Raw genomic sequence first — 16,260 nt, forward strand, 5'->3', positions numbered from 1 at the left:
CCTGTATTTTTTCTAGGCAAAATTAAATAAGTTTATATGTAACACTTCTAGAATAAAAAAACACAATTATATCAACTCATACAATAAAATACTCCGTAAAAGTTATATTCTATTCTCTAGAACATGGTTAAACAAATTATTTGTGCCAAAACTTAATGATCAAAGTTTACATATAAACATCTCAAACAGTACTTGTTACATTGGTTAATTCTGGAAAGCATATTTGTTTGTTTGGTTATTGACTTTGAGAATTTACTTGATTTATTCTGTATACCATCAATTTTTATATAGTCTTTATTTTTTCATGAAAACCATAATTAATGAGATTGGTATTCTACTATTCTTAAAACTTTGCGAGAATATGCGATTTGTTTCAAGATATTTATAAAATTGTTCAATTTATCGATGAACAAACATAATTTTTCATGGCTTACAAATTTTGATCTTCTATGTTGAGCGAAAAAACTTTTTTAAGTTATTATGCTAATGTGCTTTGTAGTTTTGTCATGATTTAACTATTATATCTCTGTTCTAATAATTGAATAAGTTTATTCTCATTTTGTCATGTGTCATCTTATTAGACTCATAATTAATGTCACTCAAATTACCTTAAATTAATAACATTAGATAAAAATTAAAATAAAATTAATACAGATTATAATGAAACATATTTATTTAAAGCAACGATTATAATTTTATATAACTAAACAAATGTCTCTTAATTAATAATTTATTTAAAATAACTGATTAATAATTTTGAGCTTTTACTACAAAATTTTAATTAATTTTGTAACCGTAGTTCTCACGGGTTATAAACTAGTTTTGTTATAAACACATAAATCTTTTGTAAAAATATTAATATTGACTATTTTATATACTCTTTCATATATCTTTAAAAAAAACTACAAATATAACCATGAAAGTGTTGGAAATATGTCCATAGTCACAGGCTAGTAATATTTCTGTAATTAATATGATGTTTTAGTTATACACAAAATATGGTTTAAACATAAAATGACAAAAGGAAAATATGAAAGGCTAGTTTATTAATTCATTATAATGTAATGAATTCATTAGAAACTAGCGTTAAAGTGTAATTATTTTGTATTTCAAATTATAGAATATAGATAATTATCCCACAATAAGGATAAGAGTTATCTAACAAGACACCACAAAATGCCCTGACCGATCCTAAACATCTCACGGTTCTCTCCCTTTTGGTTTCTCTTTCTCGACATTCTCCCTCCCTTCTAGGTTAGGGTCATTCAGCTTCAGCCATTGCCCATTACTTTGAGGCGCGACTAGGGGGGGGGGGGGGTATTTTGGACCCTATTCCACCCAAGCTCGTAGTAAACATCACACAAAAAAGTATGTTTTTTTCTATATTTTGAGGGTTTAGTGTCTTTGCAAGAAAAAAATGAATATGTGATCTTGCGACATTGTTGTGATATGTTATTATTATTATTATTATTATTATTATTATTATTATTATTTATTTTCTTCTTCTGTATTTATGTTTCCGTTACAATTTTGAATATCATAACCTAACACAAATCTAGTAAACATCACACAAAAAAAGTATGTTTTTTTCTATATTTTGAGGGTTTAGTGTCTTTGCAAGAAAAAAATGAATATGTGATCTTGCGACATTGTTGTGATATGTTTTTATTTTATTATTATTATTATTTATTTTCTTCTTTTGTATTTATGTTTCCGTTACAATTTTGAATATCATAACCCAACACAAATCTATATAGACAATAAAGAAAACAAGTCGTTCAAAAATTAAATAAAGAGCTAACACAAATAATTTTAATACAAAATATGTAAAGCGTAGATATTTTCTAAAATTTTAAAATTAATATTTTAATATGATTAAAATGAAATGGGTACAATGACGGTCTAGCTCATCCTTAATAAATGATTTAAGAGGTTTATGTAATTCAAAATACATTTTGTACAATTATTAATGTATTTTTCATTGAATCATTTCTATTTTAGCTAAGTTTGTGATTTTTATCCATTCACTTGGTAAAAATAAAATGGAATATATTTATTTTATAAAGAAAACGAAATTATCGACTTCCATACATAATTATAAATACATTTATTTTCCTATTATTTTATAGTCATTTAAAAAGAATTTACAACGTACTGATGACTCCAAGGAATTTTGGGACCATTCGTACCGCCTTTGTACGAAGATATTTCTGAACGTTTTTACCCGCCGGTTGTTCTTTTAATTTCATTTTACACTCTTGACTATCATAAAATATTCGAAATTAGGCACCGTAGTTATAAAAATTGAAATTTCACCCTCATGTTCTAATAGTATCACATCCTTTGCAAAGATAGTCTACTTTGGATAAAAGAAGCTACCAATTTTCATTCAAATTCGATGATGTTATTATAATAGTTTCTTTTAGCTTTGGGTATGAGATTATTATTTAGAACATTTCAAATTCTCTAGTTTAGGGAAACAATTACTTTTTATATTGTTAAATGATCACTATTATGAAAAAAAAACATAATATATATGGCTTTAAGTTATTGTTGTTTGATCATATTTTAGTTATAAATAATTAAAAGTCAAACAAATCTAAGTAATAATGTTTACACTGATTAAGCATTATGATTTCTTTATTATGTTTTATCATACAAAATAAATCCCAATGTTAAGATTGAGCTTTGTCACTACATCAAATTTCAAACTCCAGAATAAAACATCGTAATTGTTTAATCGACATAAATTGAAGGACTGAGACAGAAAATATATGTGGGGACAAATTGTAAATGTTTGAATTGCATTTCCCCCCTCCATATTTGTTGTATCGCCATTGTAATCATCAAAAAAACATCACACGTTCCAGCCATTTTACCGGCCATTCCCCCACTCACCAGACAAAGTACTGCAATTACCATCTCTATCAATGGTAGCCCCAAATTCCCCTAATCAAAACCCCACTTTCACCCCTCGAATCCATCATTATTATTTCCTCTACGCTTTCATCCATAACTATAGCTACAGTACTGTTTGTTATCTCGAAGAGCTTAGTGATTTGATTTGGGGTTTTCAGTTAAAGGATGGGCGGAGAAGGGGTTATTGTGCCGTTGGATTCTTTCTCTCAACCAGCTTCTTTGATTAAGAAAACTGCTGTTTCTCGGAGCTGGGTTTCAGTTGATACTAGTGGACAGAGCACAGTTTTGGATTTGGATAAATATGGTATCATGAAAAGAGTCTCGATTCACGCTAGAGATTTGAGGATTCTTGATCCGCTGTTATCGTATCCTTCTGCGATTTTTGGCAGAGAAAAAGCAATTGTTCTTAATTTGGAGGTTCATATCTTTAAGCTAATTCATTACTATTTTCCTTGTTTAGTTTGGTTGTTTAATCTGTTTCCAATTTTGTGTTTGCAGCATATCAAGGCCATCATTACAACCGAAGAGGTACGTCTGCTTCTCATGTTGTGTTGTGTATGTAACTTTTATTGAAAAACAAACACTCTGGATGTACTTTGTGTGTCTTTCAGAGAAGCGTTTAAACCGATTACGACTTGAGTGTTTGGTATAAATTGATTCCCGATTTTTTTACATCCAATCGTTTCTCTTTGTGAACCATCGAGGAGGGATTGTTTACGATGATATGATGTTGATTGGTACTTAGGTATTGCTACGTGATCCGCTTGATGATAATGTCATCCCCATTGTTGAAGAGCTTCAAAGAAGGTTGCCTCCGCCTAATCTAAATTTTATGGGCCAAGGTGATGATGAAGAGGGAACTGGTGTTCAATCCGAGGCTCAAACCAGTGAATCTAATGGTATATATAATCGATAACATGCACACTAAGTATCCTATTGATGTTCTAGTTAAAGGTTATGACTTATGATGTAAATACACTTAGAATTCCCATTTGAATTCCGAGCTCTTGAAGTGGCACTAGAAGGTATTTGTAGTTTTCTTGACGCACGCACGAGAGAACTGGAAACCGCTGCCTACCCTGCTTTGGATGAACTGACCTCCATGGTGGGTTGTTTTGAAAGCGATTTATTGGGATTTGAATACTAAGAATGACATACTTAGATAATCAGTTTTCTTCAGATCTAATTGTTTGAGATCTAATTGTTGCAGATAAGCAGTCGTAACCTGGATAGGGTGCGTAAGCTCAAGAGCGCAATGACAAGATTAACCAATCGGGTTCAAAAAGTATGCGACTTTTTACAGATTCTCACATTTGGGGACAAATTATCAAAGGGTATTGATTGTGTCATGTGATTTGGATGTTTTTAGGTAAGAGATGAACTTGAACAGCTATTGGATGACGATGATGACATGGCAGACCTGTACTTGTCGAGAAAATTATCTTTTGCTTCTTCCGCAAGTAGTGATGTTGGCGACTTTACCTGGTCACCTGCGTCTCCTACCATAGAGTCAAAGATATCCAGGGCAAGCCGGGCAACACCATTTTCTACCCATGGAGAAAACGATGTTGAAGAACTTGAAATGTTGCTAGAGGTTCATTTCATTACAAAACCTAAAATTTTTATCTTGTTTAATTGGCTTCATGAAAACTGGTTTCTTGTAGTGATTTTGTTTTACATTCGTAGGCTTACTTCATGCAAATTGAAGCAACATCAAATAAACTGACCACAGTAAGTGCCAAATTTAACTGCCCCTTTGTTAATCTACCCAATTAATCGACTTCTTTGAAAAATAATTAATTTTCTATAACAAAAATTGATTTTTTGTTTTTTGGTGTGCTTGCAGCTGCGCGAGTACATCGATGATACAGAGGATTACATTAATATTCAGGTAGCCGAATATGAACAATTCTAAGTTGAAATTACTGGTATGCCCCTCACAACCGTAATATTTAATGGTATTTTTATTTTATTTTGCATACAGTTGGATAATCATAGAAATCAGCTGATTCAGGTAAACATCATTCTTGTGTGGCATTTGTTTTTTTTTTTTTTGGATGTTTTATGAATTTATTTTGGTTGATAATTATTGATACAGTTGGAACTCTTCCTACTATCTGGGACAGTCTCATTGTCTGTTTACTCACTGGTAGCTGCTATATTTGGTATGAACATTCCATACCCATGGAATAAAAACCATGGGTATGCATTCAAATGGGTATGTATGTCACCTCTACTTGTACCATCTGTTTATATACCTATACCTTGCGCATAAATATTTGTACCATGTTTGGTTTGGTGGTTGTTTCTTGCAGGTGGTGATGTTTGCTGGAGTAATAAGTGGATCAATTTTCATGTCAATATTGACTTATTCAAGACACAAAGGTCTCGTAGGACTTTGACAAGGGTTTGATCCAAGTGCATTATGCCCTTGTACCATGTAGTGATGGGTTGTACCTTGATGATACGAGAAACTCTTTTGTGCTTGTATGGGTTGTACCTTGCTAGAATAAGAAGTGACGTACCCATTCATTTTCCATCTTGGGTTACTCATGTTTCACAGTTTCAAAACTCCTTATCAAATCATATGAGGGGTGGGGTAAGTTTATTTTTGGCAGGTTTGCTAAAATTTTAAAATTTGAAATAAACTTTAAAAGAACCAACAATAATGCATAAAATAACAATGATTGATGAATCTTGTTGATTTCACGAGATTTACCGAATAAACAAAAATAAAATAAAACCTAAACTTTGAAAACAGAACGGAACCAACGAGTAATTTTGGACTAACCAATATAATCGAATACATTTGGTCCTAAATTCCTAATATATAAACATAGTGTATATATAACCCAACAAGGCAACAACCAACAAGGAACAAAATAGGATTTACATAAATAACGATAATAACGTCCAATAAAATAAGAACAATAACAATAGTCAATACACGAGCATGTCGTCATGGGTCCACTACCAGGTAATGTAATGTGGCAAAAACTCAAAATCACATGAAAGCTACACACGATGGAAGAATAAAGTCAGGATCAATAAAAACATAATTTTAGTCGGTCCAAACGTATTTTAAGCCCAATGCAAAACCAAAAACAAAGCTATAGCTTACATGGATTTTATATATTTGGGACAAATATAAGAAAAATACAACCTCTTATTGAAACAAATCACTCCAAAAAAATTAATTAAATACTCTAGAAGTATCTTATGGAAAAGGTGAGAAAACTAGTAAAAATTTTTAAGAGAATAAGCATCAATGGGTTTTTTCATCAACAAAACTGGAAAATCGACTCACATAAAGAATCCTTTCTAATACCTTTAGAACCAAACAAATTACTATTACGGTATCTCTTAATGACCCATATAAGAGTCAAGATAACTGTTTCAAAATCCAATCCTTTGGAGTCGAAGTATGCACCGAGTCTATCCAAAGAAAGATATCATCCACTTCAACAAAAATATGGAATATATAAATAACACCATCTTTACACTACCGACCATAAAGCCACCGCAATATCACATCTAAGGAAGGCATGATGAGCAAATTTGGTATCGGTCTTACACACCATGCATAAGACCGACTGACCGACTGAAGATCCACTCATTTGTTCACCAAGTTTGTGCAATTGGATAGTCTATCCAAACGAATTCTCCAACATTGAATATTAACCTTCCTAGGAATACATTCTTTCTCCTAACAATGTTAGTATTCATAAGAGTCACATCATCAATAACTCTCCTAGTACACTAACAATAAAAGTGTCGAGATTACCAAGATTCCATCTCCAATAATCTTTCCTTTCCAAAAGCACGAACGACCCAAGAACTTCCATAAACTCGAAGAATTGAATATTCTTAGCACCCCCTAACCTCCCTACACCAATTCCACTCCCACTCCTACTATAATCCATCACACTGATCTTTTATCATGCAATCTTTCTTATTTTTCACCAAACATGCTCTAGGAAATCTAAACATGAAATTCGTATTCCCAAGCCAAAACTCCTTCCAAAAACTTTTATTAGGTCCATCTTGTACTTGTATTGTAATATGTGAATGCAAAATAATCATTTTGTCATGTAACTAGTTTATAAAACCAACTAATGCATTCCATATACCTTTGGTGTTGCAAGGCGGAAAGCATGAGCATAACCCCGCATGAGAACCGTGAATGGCCTTCAAAGTCTTCACCCACAATGTGCTTTAATCCATACAAAACTGCCACTTCCATTGATACAACAAAGTCTGTTAATTAATTTCCAAGTTTCGTCCAGATATCAACTTGATCGTGAATCTGATTATAAAGAGGGTAGATGAAGACTATCTCATTGTCAGATGAATTATAAAAGATGAGACATAAATTAAAGTGAAGCTAGAAGTTGCATATTCTTAGCAATAACTACCCGAAATTACTCATATCGTTAAAAGGTTTTTATGCGCTATAATGGCTGTAAGCTAAACATAGAAGCCTATCATTTAATGCAAATATCGTTTCATCCAACAACAATGGAAGAACCGATAAATACAAAATGAATACTCGGAAAACAAGAAGTTACTCAACAACACACACACATACACACAAACATAGAGAACAAAATTGTTAGGGTTTTAAGCACTTCAACAATGATAGACGGATTCACATAGAGTAATAATGCAAAGCGAAAACAAAGACAAGATTAATTTACATGGTTCACACGATCAGTATGATCGGCTACATCCACGGAGAGAGATATGTTTACTTTATGTTGAATTGTTTTTTGATACTACATTAGGTTACACAAATTCAAGAATATAAATACTAATTGTTTGACCTAAATCGACCGATAAAGCCAAGCCCATAAGCTCTGACAAAATTAACCAATGACGAAAATTAAATGCGAAATTGATATAAGAACTAGCGGCTTTATGGTTAAGGGTAAATCCATCTCCACAACTTAACAAGAAGATCGATCTATGAGGTGTGAATAAATAGGACCTAGAAGGTCCTATTTATAGTGGGTTGGTGTTTCAGTTCGAATTCAAAAAAACCTAGAAATTATCCAAATTCAAAATTAAACCAGGAGTTAATCCCAATCAAAACAAGAAGGTTATCAAAATTCAAAATAAAAGTTAATCCAGTCTTTGGAAACTTCATGGAGGCTATCCACAAAGTCAAACCATCAAGTCGATTCAAACCTGATCCGACCGGAAACCAGTCAAAAGTTAAAGCTCCCGAGCGACATGCGAAATCCACCTAACTCGCGAACCCTCGTGTCATCAGCCCGTTCGATTTTGGTGCACATGTTGGCTTGATGCGTCCATTAACTTCACTAAATCTTTTGAAGGCTTAAGGCAAAGGGAGCCTTAGAAACCCACAAAATTTTTTCTTCCCACTAATATAATTTAAAAGAAATTACCAACTTGCATTTTATTCCTTATAAATTTGCAACATAACATGTCACTTAAGTTGTTGGTCAAAAAGTCAACCCACGAAATGCATGTCTTGTCTATTCCTTGAAAGGCGATCTCATTTGATGTACCATAGGTTGCATGCTCCACTTGTGTATCATTGCTAACAATAAAAGAAAGGAAAAAAAAATATTGACAGAAAGAAGGGAGTGAAATGAAAATTTTCTTTATTCCATGTTTCCGAGTTCAAAGGAAATGAAAGGAAATAAAATGAAAATTTTAAGTTTTTGTGTTTTTGGGTTACGAGGAAAAACAAAATAAAACTTAAAATTTTTCTTCCCCTCACTTTATTCTCAAATCCGCCCAACTTGGGAGGGAATTTTGGAAGGAAAACTTGGATCCAAAATCTTTTCCTTCCCCCCACTTTCCTTCCATTAATGAAACTCGGGAACACGATTTTCCTCCGACTTCCCTCATTTTCGCTCCATATTCATCCATATCCCTCCTTAAGTAGAACTCGGAAACAAGTTAATCTCTAAATCAATTGCCAATTGCCTAAGGACGTGCACAAACCGCGCTCAGGTACAATTTATCATTTTCTTTATACCTATTTATGTTTCTAGGTCTCATTCATACAATTAACCACTTTTATCAAGGTTTTATATCCTCGATGACATTTGTCACCCCTTTAATTTCATGACCATGTTCACATTTAGTACAATTTATAATCGACATTACATTTTAGTCATTCCAAATTGATACTACAACTTATTTACTTACCAAAGGGCTTCTAGCCAAACGGTATCCGGTGTTGCCCTCCCTCCTTGAGGTTGAGGGTTCAAGTCCCGTCGTGGACATAGGTGGATTTAAGGTGTAGTTTAGGAGTAGGTTAGATTTGCTGTTTCAAAAAAAAAAAACTTATTTACTTCCATTTCCATCCATATATCATAAATTGTAACTAAAATACAACCCATTAATGCCATCAACCTCAACACATGTATATCAAAATACTTGTATCAAATTAATTAGTCATCAACTTAATTATCAATTCATGTCACTAACTGTGTATATATATAGGAACACCCATTTTTGAGGATGTTGCATTATAATCAAATGGCGAACTTGATTAACTGATATGGAAAGGGTTAATACCATAAAAGCCATAAGTTTTACACCCCAATTCTAAATTAACCCTAAATGGATTTGTGTCTAATTAGCCTAAATAATTGTGACCCCGTTTCAAAATCATTTTATCATCCGGTTAACAACAGGTCAAGGTACGCAGTCGGTCACCACTCTCCTATACTACTCGATCGTTCGTACACCACCAAATATCACCTTTCACAGAAACGTCTTGCATCAAAAAAGGGTTTCATGTAGTTGGTCTTAGGAAGAAGAAGGGTTTGAAAAGGGTTTCTTACACCATTGTTGCATGCAAAAAAGGTTCTATTTTGAAGTTGAAAATCACTGAAGTAGAAAGGTACGTGGGGTGCCAATTAGAAATTGATGTGTATGTGTGTTCTTATCTTACATAATCGAGTTCCATAGTGTCACTTACAAGTATAATTTTTCATCTTGAACAGATGGCTTCATCATCTGGAACTAAAAAGGTGAAAGGGCCTGAAAAGGTTTATGTAAGGGACGAGGACTCTGATGATGATCTCATAGATTTCTCTTTCCTGGATTTTGCACCAGAGACCTTTAAACCAACCTCAAACCTGTCTGATGACCCATTCCTTAACATATTATGTGATGAAAATATGTTAAGGATGACTCTTGATGGAATGGGAGATGATGATCAGGAAGCTGGTGTTAAGGATCCAGAACATGATCATATTGATGATCAAAATGACGGTGAAGTAGGTGTAAAGTACAGGGTTCATGATCCAGACATACATTGGAAACAAATGAAGCCTGTAGTGGGAGAGTGTTACGAGTCCCCTTCTCAACTCAGGTTTGTATTAACTAACTATGTTGTAGCTAATGGATATTAGTTGTGGTTTATGAAGAGTGATAGGCATAGAGTGATTGCTAGGTGTGGGAAAATATATAAAAAAGACCCATGTCCCTTTAGAGTTTATGCTGCTTGGAAGTATAATGAACGAACATTTCAGATTAAATCTATATGTGACATACATCTATGTGCTAGAAATTTTAATTTTGGAACTTTGGTTAGTTGTAACTGGTTGGCCAAACATTACCTGAAGGATATTATTATGAAGCCAAAGATGACATTAACTGAGATGAAGGAAGATGTACTTAGGATGTTTTCAGTAAATGTATCTAAGGGGCAATGTCACAGGGCTAGGACAAAGGCAAGAGAGATGATAGAAGGTAAGTTAGAAGAACATTATGCAAAGGTATGGGACTATGCTGCAGAAATCCTCAGGTCTAACCCAGGGAGCACTTGTAAGGTGGGAGTAGATTCTAATGCAAGTGGCATGAACTATTTCAAAAGGTTTTATGTGTGCTTAAAGGCTTTTAAGGATGGTTGGAATAGGGGTTGCAGACGTGTGATAGGTTTGGATGGTTGTTTCCTAAAGGGTCAGATCAAGGGAGAACTTTTGACTGTTGTTGGAAGAGATGCAGACAATCATGTATATCCAATAGCATGGGCAGTGATTGATGTAGAGAACAAAGATAATTGGACTTGGTTTATTGAGCTGTTAGTTGCTTATCTTGACCTTGATTGTGGTAGGGGTCTTATGGTTATTTCCGGTCAGCACAAGGTAAATTATACTGTAAATTTGTTTAATTATTATACATTTATAATAATTTTGTTTATTCAACGTCAGGGTCTACTACAAGCTGTTACAGAACTACTTCCATATGTTGAACATAGACAATGTGCCAGGCACATCTATGCAAACTTCAGGAAGAAATACACTAGGTTAGAGCTCAAGAACCTATTTTGGGAAGCTGCCAAAAGTACTGTGGAGGGGGACTTTATAGCAACAATGAAGAAAATCAAAGACATAACTCCCAGTGGCTATGAATGGTTGATGTCAAACAAACCACATTCTTGGTGTAGGGCATTTTTCTCTCATGGATATGCTTGTGAGGCTATAGAGAATGGCATATCAGAGTGTTTCAATTCGATGATCATTCACATGAGAAAAAAACCAATTCTAACAATGCTTGAGGAAATCAGGATTTATTTGATGAATAGGTTTTATCATCAAGCTGCTACAGTTTCTCAACGGAAAGGTGACTATGGCCCAAACACCTTAGAGAAGATTAAGGAGTTTGGAAAGCATATGAGGTATGCTTATTTGATTTTAATTGTGATCTTAAGTCTATACATATACATTACTAATTACTTATAATTTTAGTTTCTGGATAGTAATACCAAGTGGAGGGGCATTATTTGAGACAAGGCATGGATATTCAGCTTACAAGGTGGATTTAGATGCTCATTCTTGTTCATGCAGATTATGGGAGATATCAGGGTTACCATGTGTCCATGCTCAAGCTGCAATCAATTTCACACATAGAGATCCAACTGATTTTATTTCCTTTTGGTACCATAAGGACAAGTTCATAGAGATATACAAGGACAACATCTTACCTGTTAATGGAAGTAATATGTGGCCCTATACTGAATATTTGAAGCCCTTACCACCCCTTGTTAGGAGAATGCCTGGAAGGCCAAAAACAAAGAGAAGAAGACATGCCTCAGAATGTCAGGATTCTAAGTTCCCAACTCAAAAGGCAAAGGTTAGCAGGACTGTTAGGTGTGGGAAATGTAGGGAACTTGGTCATAATAAGCTGTCTTGTAAGAATGGAGAAGGTCTAAGTGACCCTGTCCCTAAAAGGAAAAATGGTAGACCAAAGGGAGATGGGGGAGGGAATTTAGCTGTGAACATTGCAAAGACACCAAAGAAAGTAGATAAGGGAAAGAAGAAAGTTGTTGAGGGCACATCAAAAGAAGCAAATGAGGGACATAATAAAGTTGTTGATCACACATCAAAAGAAGCAAGTGAGGGAAAGATGAAAGCTGCTGAGGGCACATCAAAAGAAGCAGGTAAGATGATAGATGTTGATCAGTCAATTTCTCCTTTGAAGAGAATGAAGATGATGGCAAGGAGGGGAGGTAAGATCAAATATGTAAGGAGAATAGGGGCTATGCATGGTAGTATAAGTCAAACTGTGGCAGGTGTTGATGAAGCTGTACTTACCTGCCATGAAAAGCTTGACCATGAAGATTTTGAAACTATTAAAGATCTGCAGGCATCTGGATATGATCATGGGGAAATTGTTGAAGCTTTTAATAAGGTGTGTAGTTATAAATTTAATTATTAACACAATTTTCTTGAACATTATGTGATAATATGTTTATGTTAATTTCTTATTCACAGTTGACAAAAGAGAGGAAGGACGTGTTGGTTGAGAGTATAGTTGATGAAGAGACCAGTCAAGAAACACAAGATCCGTTGGTAAGAAAAAGGAAGCCCTCAGAAAGAATTATCAAGATTAAGTTGAAAAAAGCAGTGCATGATCCAGATGGAGGTGGTTCAACAACTGAGAAAGCACTTACATTGGACTGATGTTGTTATGGATGGGGGGTTAATTGGGCATAAATCTTTTGATAGCCCTTTTTTGTGAAAGCATGTTTTGGTAACAAGCTTCCAATTTGTTGACAACATGTTATCTTTTGACTGTAAATTGTAGTAACATTGTCATTTTGGGAAATCATCTTTTGGCTTGTAAACATTGTTGTAAAATTGGAAGTTTGGTTCTGATTGTTACCCTCCATGTATGTATTTGGCTATTATGTTTATAAAGATTGTGGTTTGTAGTAAGTTCAAATTTCAATGTCAGTTTGTAATGGATAGTAAATTGTCAATTTCTGGTTAATGCTTTTCATATTAATTGTCCCGTAGGACTATGTATTACAAGGGTACCCATATTACAACCATCAAAATGTTTTCAGATGCTATTACAACTGTGCCAAAATAAGCATCTAATACAATTTCACCTAACCAACAACTTCACAAAAGACTAAACTTAACTTCCTATAATTTCACGAGCAATACAGTCCCTGTTACCAACATCACTGCAAATAGCATGACCATGATGAACATAAGCTTCATCATCAACATCAACCTCCTATTTTGATCCACATTCACCTGTTCCAACTGAGCATTGCCATCAGCCATACCAACCAGAGCTAAATGCATTTGGTACATGAGGTTTTTGTAATCTTCACTAGGCAAAGGTGGATCCAACCACATGAAGAACTTACAATACCTGGAAGGATCCTGCACATTTTTATGACAGATTTGCCCTTAGTCCCATAACAAAACTTTATACTGGATCAAAGAGTGAAGAACATACCTTGTAGTTGGTGCATCCCCTAAATTTTCTTCCAGGATTCTTGTCCGTCCACGAAATTGAGAAGCTAGCCTCAACACCACAACGACACAAAACCATGGGGTTGTTTCTGTTCCTAAAATTGACATTAACATTTTGAAATCCTGAAGTCATTGACCCTGTAGATGAACTAGCCATGAAGAAGTTGATGCGTGGAAGAAGAAGTCAGAGAATGTAGAAGTAGGAGGTGGAAGATGGGTTTCTAACGCTAAAACCCCTATTTGTAAAGGGGTAACCGGCTGAAACCGGGGAAACCGGCTAACAGGGTTTGAGGCAAAAGTCAACACATACATAATAGCTAATTAGACACAAAAAATCCATTTAGGGCTAATTTAGAATTGGGATGTAAAACTTATGGCTTTTATGGTATTAACCCATATGGAAATGAACTATTGATGATAAAGTCCCTTGTTGGACTTCATAGTTTATATACTCAGTATGTTTCGAAAATATTTTCCTTGAAATAAAAGTTAACTACAAACATGCTATTTAGTATTTTCTTACAAGTTTTGACACACTTACTAAACTAAACCAAAGATCCTGAAAGCAAATAGTAACAATAATCGCTATAAAAAAAAAAAAAAAAAAAAAAAAAAAAAAAAAAAAAACTAAAGATCCTGAAAGCAAATAAATGAACAAAAAAAGCTCTTGTTCAACTCGACTACTATCCAATAAATAAAGATAATGAATTTAATGTGACTAACAATTTATTAATTTGTTTAGCTTAATGATCAGTGAATCGATCTACCATCGCAGCTGGTTGGGATGAGCTTCAAAGAACCTCGGTTGAATCCAAACCGCTCTACGCACACGCTTTTTGGAAGGAGAATCATCTACAACTTCGTTTAGATACACATGTCGATGACAATCCTCAGCTGATTCGTATGATAATCCACAAACAGCAACATATTCATCGTCTTCAAGATTAAATCGGTCTCTGGTATCCTCAATCCTGTTACGAAAGACATGCTTATTATAACAATAAGGCATACTTTCCGTATCCTTGTTCACTTCAGCACCTTTCACGATGGTGTAGGATTTCCATTTTTTATCTTTCACTGAAAATGATAACATACTTTTCCCATCATCCATGTAGTAAAAATTTCGACTCTTCTCATCGAATGTTGCTGCACTAATGGAAGAGTTCAAACTATTGCGGGTCGGTATCATGTGTGGAGTCCACGCAGTTTGGCCTTTGGAAATCACGTTTACTTCAACAGACGCTTCATCGATAAGGTTGATAACGGAGACGATGCAGTGATCGGAGGTAGGTACGTCGGAAAACGCCGCGACATGGCCGTCGATTTGCTTGTGTGGGAAATCGGGAAGAACGATTTTCGCAAGTGAAAAGGGGCAAAAGAAGAAAATCGATTCATCTTTATATACTAGCAGCCATCCGTGATATGATGCAAGACAGACTGCGCCTTTGAGATCTGGAATGTTCCGATTGTAGGTTTTTGATTCTTCGCCGTTGTAGATGAGACATTCTGAACTGTCGGTTTTGTGGAACAGTAACCATGGAGTTCGAAGAGATTCGATTGCAGCTGACGCAGTGGATGAAGCAGATCGGAAATCATTACAGGTTCCACGGAAACCTAAAAGCTCAATCATCGGTAATCTATCGGCTATGGAGGATAGAATCTCGGGGGGAAGATTGGAAAATGATCTCTTTTCAGCCGGAACTTCCTTCTTCGTTCCGGTATCCATTCCTTGCGTTTTCTACGTAACAAATTATTAATTATTTAATTTCACAATTTGTTCCCATTATTAATTAATATTTTAAGAAAAATATACCAAATAACATTCCTATTCATATTCCATAACAAACAAAAAACATGAAGATCCGGTCTCAATCTTTACTTCATGATAGCACACAGTAGTTACATATGAATATTCAACAAAATTCATGTTTAAAGTACAATTAATATATACAATATAGAAATCAGTAACTGTTAATTATGGTTTTGCTTTGCATTACGAGTTCATAAAAAATATTGTAATCTCGTTAAACTAGATTTTTATGTAACAATGATTCATAATTTATGCATGTAATTAGATTGTAAGTTATGTCATCATTAAAAAAAATCCTGTTATAGAATTTTTAACGTTTCTACACTTTACGATAATTTTTCCTTTAATATGGATATAAATAAACAGATTGACGAGAAATAGTTTATCACTGACTAGGGTTCATCAACGTCTTCATACACTCAACATTTCTGTATTCAAACTTTAGCGCACTAATCTAATCTATTTCCGTGTTAATTATACATACATACATACATTCACATATATACACACATGAACATAAACCAAATGAAGATGAAGAGAAGATGAGTATGTACCTTATGGTGAATTTGATTGTAGAAAACTGTGTGAGATGAAATCGTGAAGGCGAGGAAACTGGGAACAAGTATATATAGCGCGAGAGATTGCGGGTGAGGTTTGTTACTTCCCCTTTCAAAACTCCAATACAATCCAATTTCTTTTATTTATCTCCTATTTATAATTACTTTTAAAAATTTAATTTAATAATATTAAAAAAAAATTATCACCATTGGCTGTTTT

General features: G+C 34.2%; 2 protein-coding genes across 3 annotated transcripts; one reads left to right on the forward strand and one right to left on the reverse strand.

Moving 5' to 3' along the window:
- Positions 1-2,845: 2,845 nt before the first annotated feature.
- On the forward strand, positions 2,846-5,456 carry LOC145137522 (magnesium transporter MRS2-I-like). 2 transcript variants are annotated; one of them, XM_079071653.1, is made up of 11 exons: positions 2,846-3,336; positions 3,418-3,447; positions 3,665-3,818; positions 3,903-4,024; positions 4,130-4,204; positions 4,289-4,513; positions 4,606-4,650; positions 4,766-4,810; positions 4,904-4,933; positions 5,018-5,137; positions 5,235-5,456. In XM_079071653.1, exons 1-11 carry the CDS (start codon positions 3,085-3,087, stop codon positions 5,319-5,321), a joined length of 1,185 nt encoding a protein of 394 aa, XP_078927779.1. In that variant the 5' UTR covers positions 2,846-3,084; the 3' UTR covers positions 5,322-5,456. The 2 variants fall into 2 exon arrangements, with proteins under 2 accessions (XP_078927779.1, XP_078927780.1); XM_079071654.1 differs by lacking the exon at positions 2,846-3,336 and having other exon boundaries at positions 3,440-3,565.
- An 8,762-nt stretch (positions 5,457-14,218) lies between these two features.
- LOC145138960 (F-box protein At3g56470-like) lies at positions 14,219-15,399 on the reverse strand. Its single transcript, XM_079072945.1, has 2 exons — positions 14,441-15,399; positions 14,219-14,258 (listed from the first exon to the last, which is right to left on the reverse strand). Exons 1-2 carry the CDS (start codon positions 15,397-15,399, stop codon positions 14,219-14,221), a joined length of 999 nt encoding a protein of 332 aa, XP_078929071.1.
- Positions 15,400-16,260: the final 861 nt, after the last annotated feature.

Source organism: Lactuca virosa, chromosome 9 (genome assembly GCF_052849685.1).
Source record: "Lactuca virosa cultivar CGN04683 chromosome 9, Lactuca_virosa_CGN04683_v6, whole genome shotgun sequence".
NCBI classification, from domain to species: Eukaryota; Viridiplantae; Streptophyta; class Magnoliopsida; order Asterales; family Asteraceae; genus Lactuca; species Lactuca virosa.

Coding starts and splice junctions, on each gene's coding strand:
- LOC145137522 (XM_079071653.1), top strand. CDS start 3,085: ATGGGCGGAGAAGGGGTTATTGTGCCGTTGGATTCTTTCTCTCAACCA. Junction 3,337..3,417: donor CAATTGTTCTTAATTTGGAG/GTTCATATCTTT, acceptor TTGTGTTTGCAG/CATATCAAGGCCATCATTAC. Junction 3,819..3,902: donor TCAAACCAGTGAATCTAATG/GTATATATAATC, acceptor AAATACACTTAG/AATTCCCATTTGAATTCCGA.
- LOC145138960 (XM_079072945.1), bottom strand. CDS start 15,399: ATGGATACCGGAACGAAGAAGGAAGTTCCGGCTGAAAAGAGATCATTT. Junction 14,259..14,440: donor CATCCCAACCAGCTGCGATG/GTAGATCGATTC, acceptor TTTTTTTTATAG/CGATTATTGTTACTATTTGC.